The 12,958-nt window shown below is 40.4% G+C and overlaps 1 protein-coding gene across 12 annotated transcripts in view; it reads left to right on the top strand.

Annotated features, from left to right (window-relative positions):
• The window catches only part of dip2a (disco-interacting protein 2 homolog A), a 133,189-nt gene that overhangs the window by 107,071 nt on the left and 13,160 nt on the right, over positions 1-12,958 (top strand). For all 12 annotated transcript variants that reach the window (XR_012385072.1, XM_068223523.2, XM_009304402.5 and 9 more), the window contains 14 exons: positions 149-263; positions 1,184-1,323; positions 1,457-1,593; positions 2,490-2,570; positions 3,407-3,534; positions 4,995-5,109; positions 7,346-7,553; positions 7,647-7,747; positions 8,132-8,212; positions 9,306-9,429; positions 9,905-10,026; positions 11,464-11,575; positions 11,983-12,092; positions 12,180-12,310. Coding sequence is in view for 11 of the 12 variants with exons in the window: in XM_068223523.2 (XP_068079624.2) it covers positions 149-263; positions 1,184-1,323; positions 1,457-1,593; positions 2,490-2,570; positions 3,407-3,534; positions 4,995-5,109; positions 7,346-7,553; positions 7,647-7,747; positions 8,132-8,212; positions 9,306-9,429; positions 9,905-10,026; positions 11,464-11,575; positions 11,983-12,092; positions 12,180-12,310 (1,705 nt within the window). In the remaining variant the exon portion in view is untranslated. The remainder of the gene's footprint in view (positions 1-148; positions 264-1,183; positions 1,324-1,456; positions 1,594-2,489; positions 2,571-3,406; positions 3,535-4,994; positions 5,110-7,345; positions 7,554-7,646; positions 7,748-8,131; positions 8,213-9,305; positions 9,430-9,904; positions 10,027-11,463; positions 11,576-11,982; positions 12,093-12,179; positions 12,311-12,958) is intronic.

The following is a 12,958-nucleotide window of genomic DNA, read 5'->3' as shown; positions in this document are numbered from 1 at the left end:
ACATTTTTTGGTGTTGCTATATTTTTGGGGACATTTAGTCCTCGTAATGTATTAAATACAAGCTACATACACACACTCATACTCCTGTAATCTCGGATTGAATATACCGACAGTGGTCTTCACTGTGATCGTGTTCATGCACACACAGGGTCCATTTCGTCGTGCGATGCCTTCCTGAATGTGTTTCAGTCGCGCGGGCTGCGTCCTGAGGTCATCTGTCCGTGTGCCAGCTCCTCTGAGGCCCTGACCGTCGCCATCCGCAGGTACAGACTCACACTGCAGCCAATCAGACTACAGCACTGCTCAACCGATTTGCATACACATACAACATAGTATTTACAACATATTATATAAAATATTCATCACCAGAAGTTGAGTTGTACACAACTGACACATGCTAATAGGTGGACACGTGACAAAATACTGTAGTGAATTACAGTAGATGCTATAGAGTTTTTGAACCATACTATAGGAAAGTACTTGTGGTGATTCTACAGTTGCTATGGTAACACAACAACTATAGTGATTTGTCTGTTGTGGTGATTCTACAGTTGCTATGGTAACTGAACAACTATAGTTATTGATCTGTTGTGGTGGTTCTACAGTTGCTATGGTAACTGAACAACTATAGTTATTGATCTGTTGTGGTGGTTCTACAGTTGCTATGGTAACTGAACAACTACAGTTATTAATCTGATTTGGTGATTTGCAGTTGCTATGGCAACACAACAACTATAGTGATTAATTTGTTGTGGTGATTCTACAGTTGCTATGGTAACACAACAACTATAGTAATCCATTGTGGTGATTCTACAGTTGCTATAGTAACCAAACAACCATAGTTTTTAATCTGTTGTGGTGATTCTACAGTTGCTATGGTAACACAACAGCTACAGTAATCTGTTGTGGTGATTCTACTGTTGCTATGGTAACACAACAACTATAGTAATCCATTGTGGTGATTCTACAGTTGCCATGGTAACCAAACAACTATAGTAATTAATCTGTTGTTGTGATTATACAGTTGCTATGGTAACACAACAACTACAGTAATATAAACAAATGAGTCATTACTGTAGTTTTTTACAACTGTAGGGTATATAATACTACAATACACTGCAGTTTACTGTTGTAAAAACCAAAGTGTGAGTTCGTGTCTGTTTGTGTGTGTGTGCGCACACAGGCCTCCAGAGACAGGTGTTCCTCCTCCAGGTAAGGCTGTTCTCTCTATGAGTGGTCTGAGCTATGGAGTGATTCGGGTGGACACCGAGGAGAAGCTCTCCGTCCTCACAGTGCAGGACGCGGGACAGGTGATGCCCGGAGGTGAGTCTGTGTTTCAGCCGACGGATGCTGTAGATGTGACAAAACACTTTTTGTTGACCATTCTACTGTTATAAAGCGTACACTGATCTCACTGTGTGTGTGTGTGTGTATGTTTGTGTGTGTGCATGTCCAGGGCTGGTGTGTGTGATTCGTGTGGAGGGAACGCCGTATCTCTGCCGTACGGATGAGGTCGGAGAGATCTGTGTGAGCTCCAGCACTACAGGAATCTCCTATTATGGTCTGCCTGGAATGACCAAGAATGTCTTTGAGGTGTGCAAATATTGTTCTTCCTCAATGATGCGTCTTGTAGCTCGTCTCATCATCTTCTGGGAGAGGCCTGGGTCATTTCTAATCACAAAACACACGTTCTTGTTGAATAAAAGACTAACTTTAAGTCAGAATATGCCAATAGTATGAATAATTTCAGGCTTGACTATGTGTGTGTGTGTGTATATATATATATATATATATATATATATATATATATATATATATAATTTTATATATTTATTAACATATAATATTTATACACAGTGAGTACACACACATTATATTAACACACACTTATTTTTGGATGTGATTGATTGTGATTAAACAGCATTAGTGTAAATAAACGAGCACCCTATAAAGGGTTAAGCTTTGCAATATAGTGAAATATTTTTAACTTTTTCCAATATTTCCCAAATGATGTTGAACAGATTCAGGAGTTTTTCTCAGTATTTCCTCTAATGTTTGTTCTTCTGAAGAAACTCTGTTTTATTTCAGCTAGAATAAAAGCTGTTTTTAATTGTTTTAAAGCCATTTTAAGCTCAATATTATTGGCCCCTTCAGCAATATTAGTGTTGATTGTCTCCAGAACAAACCACTGTTATACAATGACTTGCCTAATTACCCTAACTTTACCCTAATTACCCTAGTGAAGCCTTTACATGTCACTGTAAGCTGAACACTAGTGTCTTGAAGAATATCTAGTCTAATATTATGTGCTATCATCATGGCAAAGAGAAAAGAAATCAGTTATTAGAGATGAGTTATTAACTCTATTATGTGCAGAAATGTGCTGAACAGATCTACTCTCGGTTGAACAGAAATTGGGAAAAAATATACAGGAGGGATAATAATTCTGACTAAATCTGCATTTGTATATGTTTGAACTTTTTTCCCAGACCATTCCCGTCACATCATCAGGAGCTCCTATCAGTGACCGAGCCTTCACACGCACCTCTCTGCTGGGCTTCATTGGTCCGGTGGGTCCACATTTCTGCAGTATTTCTCTCAAGGGTGAAGATATGGTTTTGATATTGGTGGGACCTAATTTAACCAAATCCCTCCATAAAAAGAGTTCAATAAAGGCTTCTGTTTACTGAGAGTTTATGTGCACACACACATACTATTCATTCATTCATTTCCCTTCGGCTTAGTCCTTTCATTCATCAGGGGTCGCCACTGCAGAATGAACCACCAACTTATCCAGCACATGTTTTACACTGCGGATGTCTTCCCAGCTGCAACCCAGTACTGGGAAACACCCATACGCACTCACATTCACACACACACTCATGCACTACGGCCAATTTAGTTAATCAATTCCCCTATAGCGCATGTGTTTGGACTTATAGGGGAAACTGGAGCAGAGGAAACACACGCCAACACGGGGAGAACATGCAAACTTCATACAGAAACACCACTTGAGCCAGCCAGGGCTTGAACCAGCAACCTTCTTGCTGAGAGGCGACAGCAGCAATCAGTAACGCATGATTATATGTCAATAAAAGTGATTATAATGGAAGTCAATGGGGCAAAAACAGCACCAACATCACCAAAGAGTCAATCTGAACAGAGTGTATTCAAAGACTTTTCAAAGCATTTTCCTAAAATGTGTGTCAAAATAAGATTCATCCGCATAAATGACGCCATTTGCTGAAACACAGAGACAGTTGAGGCCAAATTAAGGCTCAAAATCAGCCCAGAGTAGATGAAAACAACCCAACAGCACACGAGGGTTAATTCTACGCCCTTAACTCCTCCTCCAAGCTCATGGTGTGTGTTTGTGTGTGTGTGTGTGTGCATGCTTGTGTTGCAGGATAATCTGGTGTTTGTGGTGGGCAAGCTGGACGGGCTGATGGTGGTCAGTGGACGCAGGCATAATGCTGATGATGTGGTGGCCACAGCGCTGGCCGTCGAGCCCATGAAGTTTGTCTACAGAGGAAGGTATTTAACTGGAGAATATCTGATCATCTGCTGTTTAACTACGCCATGATGTATCAGAGATACTCTAAAGTTAATCCATGATAATAATTACAAAAACAAATGGGTGACACTTTACTTGAAGGGGGACTTACTGGACACATTTATAATCATGACAGGAATATTCATGAATATTAATGAGATTTTATCCATGCTTATGTCAGTAACTAGTGTCGTCTATTAACAGTGTCAAATAATTGTATAGCTGTGTCATTAATATCAGCTGTATTGAGATTTATTCATCATTCATTTTCTTTTCGGCTTAGTCCCTTTATTAATCAGGGGTCCCCACAGCGGAATGAACCACAAACTATTCCAGCATATGTTTTACGCAGCAGATGCCCTTCAAGTACTGGGAAACACTCATACTCACTCATTCACACACACACTCATACACTCCGGCCAGTGTAGTTGATCAGTTCCCCTATAGCGCATGTGTTTGGTCTGTGGGAGAAACCAGAGCACCCGGAGGAAACCCACGCCAACACGGGGAGAACATGCAAACTCCACACAGAAACACCAACTGACCCAGTCGGGACTCGAACCAACGACCTTCTTGCTGTGAGGCCACAGTGCTAACCACTGAGTCACCGTGCTGCCCATGTATTGTAATTCATATATGTATATGAATTTGCACCATAATAACATTCATGACACAGTTATAATGTCCTCATGACAATCATGTTTATGACAGATTTATGACAGGTTATGTTGCCATGGTAACGTCAAGATGTCATAACAAACACATCTCAAACAATGTCATCTGTGCGTTTAAAATGACAAAACTCAGCGTATGACACTTAATGACAGGTGTCTTAAGCACTGTGGAGAGGTAAGCATGATTGAACACCCAATGAGGGGGGAGAGCATGATCAGAGCTCGGCGGCTAATCAGAAATAATAAATAACACCTGTTTATTCTAGTGATTGTGCTCCTTTATTAAGGAGAACAGAAGGAGCAGCCGAGAGAGAAGGGAGAGCACACGCACACACATACACACATGTTGTGCATTTATAACCTTGCTGGTCCTACACCACCCAACCGGAGCTGGTATCGAACCGGCAACCTTCCGCATGGGAGTCGGTTGCTCTACCAAGGAGGCTAAAGACCATGGCCTCTAACATCAGTCACTAGAGCACTTTTAGAGGTCAGAGGAGTGAGGTGTACCTGCACAGTAATTATACGCATTTATAAAAATAAACCAATCGCAGACCCTGTCTTCTTCTTCCCACAACAACCGCGAACTTTAATACAAGCATGCTTACAATCTCATGAATATTCATGTCATAATTAAGTATGGAATGTGCTGCTGTTATTATGGAATCATGGTGTGGAGATGTCTCTTAGCGTTATTTATTCTCTCATCTTCATCTCCTGTGTTGAGAGGAGTGTGTTCATCTGAAGATGTGTGTGTTTTCTGTCAGGATCGCAGTGTTTTCTGTGTCGGTGCTGCATGATGAGCGGATAGTAGTGGTGGCGGAGCAGAGACCAGACGCTTCAGAGGAGGACAGCTTTCAGTGGATGAGCCGAGTGCTGCAGGTGAACACACACACACACTCACACACACACACACACAAACACACACATGTTTTCATGTTTATGGACTGTGTATTCTGTCAGCATTTCTCAATGGAGCCGTTTCACATGTTGTTTCTGGTTTGTCAGCAGCAGAAGTGCTCATAGTGTGTAAACTCAGAGCGCAGTGAATAGGAGAGTTCAACAAATCATTTATTTACAATCCTATTAGCTTAAATAATGACAGAGGAACTCCAGGATGGTGTCATCAAGACTTTCAGAAAGAGGAGAACAATAGTGTGAGACTGATAACGGCAGCTGGAGGAGAGAATCAAGGCAGATTTACCGTCCTGCGCCCCATACACACTGCAAAAACAATTTTGGAGCTCGAGAAATGTTTATTAATTCACTTTGTAACGTTTCACGCTTGGGTAGCACTGCAACACATCATGTTAATGATGAAATACCACATATGACAGTGGCCCAAATTGTAATTAAAAAGATGAGATGCCATGCAGCTTTTGATGAAACAACATGAAACCACTTATGTGTGATGTTGGAATATCAAGCCAATTCCATGCGTGTTCAATAAGAAAAGGTCTGGAGATATTCCTTCAATGCCAAAAATATTAGTAGTTTATTAGATACAAATTAATAGTTAGATGTCAGAGCTCTGGGTTACGTTACCCCAATGCAATACAAGAATTACATTCAAGAGGTTCGCAACTCACCTACATTTCCTTGACTCCAGCATATACACACAACTGATTAGGGGTGTCACGATTTTGATTTTTAATCGAAATCGATTGAAATTTATGCTCAATTTTGATTATCGAATCAAAAAATGGAATCGCCGATGCTGCCACGCCCCCATGTCACGTCAGCTTGGCTTGCCAAGCGGGAAATAACAGGCTTGTTGAAGTGCTTGTTAAACTGCAGAAGCAGGAGACCCGTCGACAGAGCTTAAACCCTCTCCTCTTTCAATGTAGTCGCCGGTGTGGAAGCATTTTGGATTTCCAGTGAGTTATGTTGACAACATTCGTGTTGTTGACAAAAAAACCCCCACAGTTTTGCAAGCTCTGCTATGTACGTGTTACGTACGGTTCGTCCGATAGACAACACCGGCATTGCGATCCTCCGCCCGCCAACGTTGCAAATCCGCTGGGGAAAAGTTCACACTCAGGCCCTGTTTACACTGTCTTTGTTTTTAAATGGCATTTTAGAACGACAACGATTTGACATCCACAGTGGCGTGTAGCATTTCTGAGCAGCCCTCCTTCCTCTCTACCTCTGAAAATGCACATCACGTGACCACACAGACACAGACGCACACAGCCATGCGCTCGAGACAGCAGGTCCAGGCAGTCAGAGGACTGCTTCAATCTTTCACTCACTTGTACTTGGTCATTTTAGCGAACACCTCAGATACTGTTGGCTGGTTCCTGTTGGTTGTGCATCTTTTTTACCGACGCCATTATAACGACACAGATCACTGCCTATTCACGAGTCCCGCAGAAAAAGTGATTGACAGGTGGTAATTATGTGTGTATCTTGCCTTTATTCATTTACTGTATGATTTGTTTATGGGTAAAACAAAGACCATGCAGGTCAGGTAGTTTAAACGGTAGACTACGAATAATTAATTGGTCATTAATTAATTAATTATTCATAATCGAATCGAATCTAGCCTTTAGAATCGAAAATCGTGACACCCTTACAACTGATATTAGCAGGTGGAGTTTTGCTGTAACGTCACTTATCAGTCATTCTGCAGTCCTTTGAGTGTTGCACCCAGACATACTTCCTCTTCCTGCAACCCGCTCTGCATACCAAAACTGATCAATTAAGTGCATCTTTAAAATATTTCACAACTTCTACAAGCATCATGCTCCTTGTGGCATGTCTAGACTTCTTATTAGACAGCCGTCTGGAACCAGGGCCCCCACACTATATTTATTGTTATTCTGCTATTTCCCTCTTGTCAGCAGATCTTTCTTAAAAGTATGCAGCACAATAAAAAAGAAGTATGCCCGCTCAATATTTGGTATTATACAAAAGAAAAAGATTGATTAATCTGTTGTTAGTCTAAACATTTTTCTGATAAGAAAATAAAGACACAAAAGTAATAAAAATAGATTCCTTTTTCTCCACAGTAATACTTATTATTCATTATTTGAAAAGTCCTGTACTCTCTGCTAAATTCCCATAGTTCCATATATGTTATTTTTGATAACGTGAGCTGTTTGTGTGTGGTTGTCAGGCTATCGACAGCATCCATCAGGTGGGCGTGTACTGTCTGGCTCTGGTTCCGGCAAACACACTCCCCAAAGCGCCTCTAGGCGGCATCCACATCTCTGAGAGCAAGCAGCGCTTCCTGGAGGGAGCCCTGCACCCCTGCAACGTGCTCATGTGCCCACACACCTGCGTCACCAACCTGCCCAAACCCAGACAGAAGCAGCCCGGCACCGGTGAGTCCAGTGTGTGTGCGTGTGTGTGTGTGTGCCTGTGTGTGTGTGTGTGTATTGTGCTGGTCATGTGACCTGCCGTCTCTGCTGTTTCAGAGGTGGGTCCGGCTTCTATGATCGTGGGAAACCTGGTGGCAGGAAAGAGGATTGCACAGGCTTGTGGCAGAGACGTGACCCAGCTGGAGGACCACGACCAGGTACAGGCCAAATCAACCCAGACTCACTTTCCCTGCTGAAAAATCCAGCTTAAACCAGCCTAGGATGGTTGGCTGGTTTTAGCTAGACAACCAAGCTGGTTTTAAAGGAGTTTTGGCCAATTCCAAGCTGGTTTCCAGCCATTTCCAGCCTGGCTAGGCTGGTCAAGCTGGTTTAGCTGGTCATTTATGTCTGTAATTAACTGGAATGTACTCCGCTAAGCCTGCTCCAGTCCTGAACCCAACTGGACTCAACTGTGTGTGTGTGTGTGTGTGTGTGTGTGTGTGTGTGTGTGTGTGTGTGTGTGTGTGTGTGTGTGTGTGTGTGTGTGTGTGTGTGTGTGTGWGWGTGTGTGTGTGTGTGTGTGTGTGTGTGTGTGTGTATAGTTTCTGTATCTTCAGGATGTCCTGCAGTGGAGAGCTCAGGCCACGCCAGATCACCCTCTGTTCCTGCTGCTCAACTCTAAGGTACAGCACTCACATCTCTCTGATATACCAGCCTGATCTCACCAGAAAACGTAAGTATTTTACGTTTTGCCAGTTTAGTGGCTAATTCGTACGAATTCGTACGAGTTCAGTCGTACGAAATGGTACGATTTTAAAAAGGAGGCGTGGCACCTAACCCCACCCCTAACCCCAACCGTCATTGGGGAATGAGCAAATCGTACTAAATTGTACGAATTAGATCATGCGAATTCATACGAATTAGCCACTAAATGAAAAAGTTACGAATTGCCGTGAGATTGTGTTGGATATACGGGGCATCATACACCCGGTGCAATGCAGCATGAGTGTTATTACTATTAGTTTTACTGTGTTTTTTCACATGTTGTGCTCCAAAACGGTGATAAAATATTTGTGTTAATAAAATATATAATTGATATACACATCTAAATCCTGCAGTATGCTACTTTCACCTAAAGGGCTGGCCCAGAGTGTATTGTTAAGGCTCGGTTGTGTTTATAAGACGCAAAGCACTGTGTGCTCATGCTTCACTTGGAGAAAATCACATACTCAGCTAGCATGAACACCACTGTCAGATTTCCTAGTTCCTCTGAAAGGCCCGCCCTCAAGAGGCTCTGATTGGTCAGCTAAGGTATTGTGCTGTGATTCGCGGATTGGCTCCTCGTCACAGCCCTACAAGCGTGTGCTTTTGCACAGTGTAAACACAGTCAGTCAGAGCAGTTGTTAGCTGCTTGAATCAGCACACGCCTGCTCTCTAAAATAACATGACAAGTGTCTTTCACAATGAAAGGGCGTCCGCTGCGGAAAACATGTGCTAGATAAGTTGGTGGTTCATTCCGCTGTGTCGACCCCAAATTAATAAAGGGACCAAGCCGAAAAGAAAATGAATGAATGAAGACAACTCTTTAAGGTCATGCAGCTGGTGCGCAGACAGTTTTTCCCATCCTTAATATAGCAAAAGTGCATTCAGACATGTCCTTTTGCTCCATGCATTTTAGACTTTGCGCCTAGACTGTTAACATAGAGCCCTTTCAGTGGACAGGGTGTGTGTTTCTGTCCTCTCACCGTGTGTGTGTGTGTGTGTGTGTCTCTGCAGGGCACTGTGGTCAACACTGCGTCCTGTGTGCAGCTGCACAAGCGTGCGGAGCGTGTGGCGTTAGCGCTGATGGAGAGAGGACGACTGAACGCTGGAGATCACGTAGCACTGCTGTATCCTCCTGGTGAGAGAGAAATATATGAGTGTGCTCTGATCAATAAAATAGGGCTATGACAAGATCTGACTGGTCATTTCGGGGTAATGATGTCAGAATTGACCAGTATTGTGTACTGGATGTGTGAATGGTGCTTTTGCAGGAAAACTCCGGGACGCTGTTGCCTGTGTGAACAATGTATATTTGATTGCTGGTTAAATCGACTGCTAAAGTCATCCTGGCTGTCCTTTACACATACTACAATTTATTAAAACAGTTTTTAAATGTACACATGCATTCGGTGGACTTTTGAAGTGCCATGCACGTAAGCACGGTGTTTTTCAGACACAGTTTAAAGATCATCACTGATACTGCTCATCACTGTCAGTAGAGCTTGGAGGCAGGACAACCGTTGCAAGTTCCTATCTCAGTGGCTGTGTCCAGATACATGTTTTGTCACTCCTCTCTCTCTCTCTCTCTCTCTCTCTGTGTTTGACCTGTGCAGGTATTGATCTGATCGCCACGTTTTACGGCTGTCTGTACGCCGGCTGTGTTCCCGTCACCGTCAGACCCCCACACCCGCAGAACCTGACCACAACCCTGCCCACCGTCAAGATGATTGTTGAGGTGACCCCAAACACACTTACTCACACAATCTGGAGGAATAAATACTGCTGTGGAGAAACTGTCAAGAGCAGTTCTGAAATATATCATATCGTGTATCATATCAAATATTCAATAATTTCACATATCATATCACATATATCAAATATCATATCATATCAAATCAAATACAAAATCATATCACATATCATATCATATATCATACATCACACATCATGTCATATATCATATCAAATATTAAATCATATATCAAATATCAAATATTATATATCATATGTCAAACATCATATCACATATCATATAAGATATTAAATCCTATCACATATATAAAATATCATATCATATATCATATCAAATCAAATACAAAATCATATCACATATATCAAATATTATATATCATATATCAAACATCATATCATAAATCATATCAAATATTAAATCATATCTCAAATATAAAAGATCATATCATATATCATATCAAATCAAATATATAATCATATCCCATATCATATCATTTCAAATATATAATCATATCACATATCATATCAAATATCATGTATCAAACATCATATCACAGATCATATCAAATATTATATATCATATATCATACATCATATCATATATCATATCAAATATTAAATCATATCACATATATAAAATATAATATCATATCATATCAAATCTAATATTAAATCATACCACATATCATGTCAAATATCATATGTCATACATCACACATCATATCATATATTATATCAAATATTAAATCATATCACATATGTAAAATATCATATATCATTTCATATTAAATCAAATATTAAATCATATCAAGTATCATATCATATATCATATCATTTCAAATATTAAATAATTTAAAATATATCAAATATCATACATCATATCAAATATCATATATCATATAATACACATATCATCTTAAATATCATACATCATACATTATATCATATATCATATCATCAAATATTAAATCATATCACATATCATGTTACGTATCATATCATATATTAAATCAGATCATATATCATATCATATATAAGTTCCAACATCATATCCCATATAATATCATGTTATATCAAATATTGTACCATATATGAAATCATATGCATATAATATCATATATCATACCTCATATATCAAATATATCATATGACATATCATATAAAAAATTATAATATTCTGTGTTTCTCTGGCTTTAAATATTCATTCATTCATTCATTTTCCTCTGGCTTAGTCCAGGGTTGCCACAGTGGAATGAACCGCCAACTATTCCAGCATAGGTTTTACGCAGCAGATGCTCCTCCATCATCCGCTGGATTTTATTCTGTCTGTACACTTTGTTTTGTGACCACTGTATGTTTTGATCTCTAACCGATATTTCTCTGTGTGTGTGTGTGTGTGTCTGTGTGTGTATATTTCCAGGTCAGTAAGTCTGTGTGTATTCTGACCACTCAAGCAATAATGAAACTACTGAAATCCAAAGAGGCGGCGGCGGCTGTGGACATTAAAGCATGGCCGTTGATACTGGACACAGGTAAAGACATCATTTACACTGGTTTTCCCCACTGTGTCAGTGTTAGACAAGAGGCAGACAAGACAAAATGATCATCAGGTGTGTGTGTGTGTGTGTGTGTGTGTGTGCACTACAGGCTATCTCTGATGTTTCAATCTAATTAGTTAGTTTGTGTTTAATCTATCAAAATATGAAACATTTTGGCTGACATTTATAGCCCAAAGTTTGCTTGTTTTAGGGAAAAATGCTTCATTTGGCTCATTTTTACCGAAAACAAGACTATGTGTTTTGCTTGTGTAGAAAATGCTGACTGATTTAAGACATATTTGGACTAGAAACAAGACCCAAACTGAAAGTAAGATGATTTTTTGCAGTGCATGAATGTAATGAGTGACCATATTAAATGCAGTGTACCTCTTATGATTCAGATGATCTGCCCAGGAAGAGGCTTCCTCAGATCTACAAGCCTCCGTCCCCAGAGATGCTGGCCTACCTGGACTTCAGTGTGTCCACCACAGGGATCCTCGCCGGGGTGAAGGTGCATCTAGAGTCTATTGACCAATACAGACTGCTTTAAGGTGTGTTAGTGTCTGTGTGTGTTAGTAAAGCGCTCTGTGTATCACAGATGTCCCACGCTGCCACCAGTGCCTTGTGTCGCTCCATTAAACTGCAGTGTGAGCTGTACCCGTCCCGACAGATTGCCATCTGCCTCGACCCGTACTGCGGCCTGGGCTTCGCTCTCTGGTGTCTCTGCAGGTGAGAGAAAATAATACAACTGTGGAAACATCCCAAATTTAAATCAATGAATACTTGAGTCATGTATAGTAAAGCATATTCAACTGTATATATATTAAAGTGTTTACACCACTCTGTTAATGAATGCTGCAGCATACTGTAGTGTTAACTGTAGAAAACAGTGTAATAATAGTGTAGTATACTTTAGTTTTTATTACAGTAAACTGTGGTGCATTGTAGTATAATACACCTTATAGTTGTATAAAACTATAGCTGTGGTAATTTGTAACCATAGCAACTGTAGAATCACCACAACAGATCAATTACTGTAGTTGTGTTACCATAGCAACTGTAGAATCACCACAACAGAATAATTACTATAGCTGTTGTTGTTACCATAGCAACTGTAGAATCACCACAACAGATTAATTACTGTAGCTGTTGTGTTACCATAGCAACTGTAGAATCACCACAACAGATGAATTACTGTAGTTGTTGTGTTACCATGGCAACTGTAGAATCATTACAACAGATTAATTACTATAGTTTTTGTTACCATAGCAACTGTAGAATCACCACAACAGATTAATTACTATAGTTGTTGTGTTACCATAGCAACTGTAGAATCACCACAAGTAATTAATTGCTATAGTTGTTGTTACCATAGCA

This window comes from Danio rerio, chromosome 9, assembly GCF_049306965.1.
Source record: "Danio rerio strain Tuebingen ecotype United States chromosome 9, GRCz12tu, whole genome shotgun sequence".
In the NCBI taxonomy this organism is placed as follows: Eukaryota; Metazoa; Chordata; class Actinopteri; order Cypriniformes; family Danionidae; genus Danio; species Danio rerio.
This window is presented reverse-complemented; position numbering and strand designations above follow the sequence as displayed.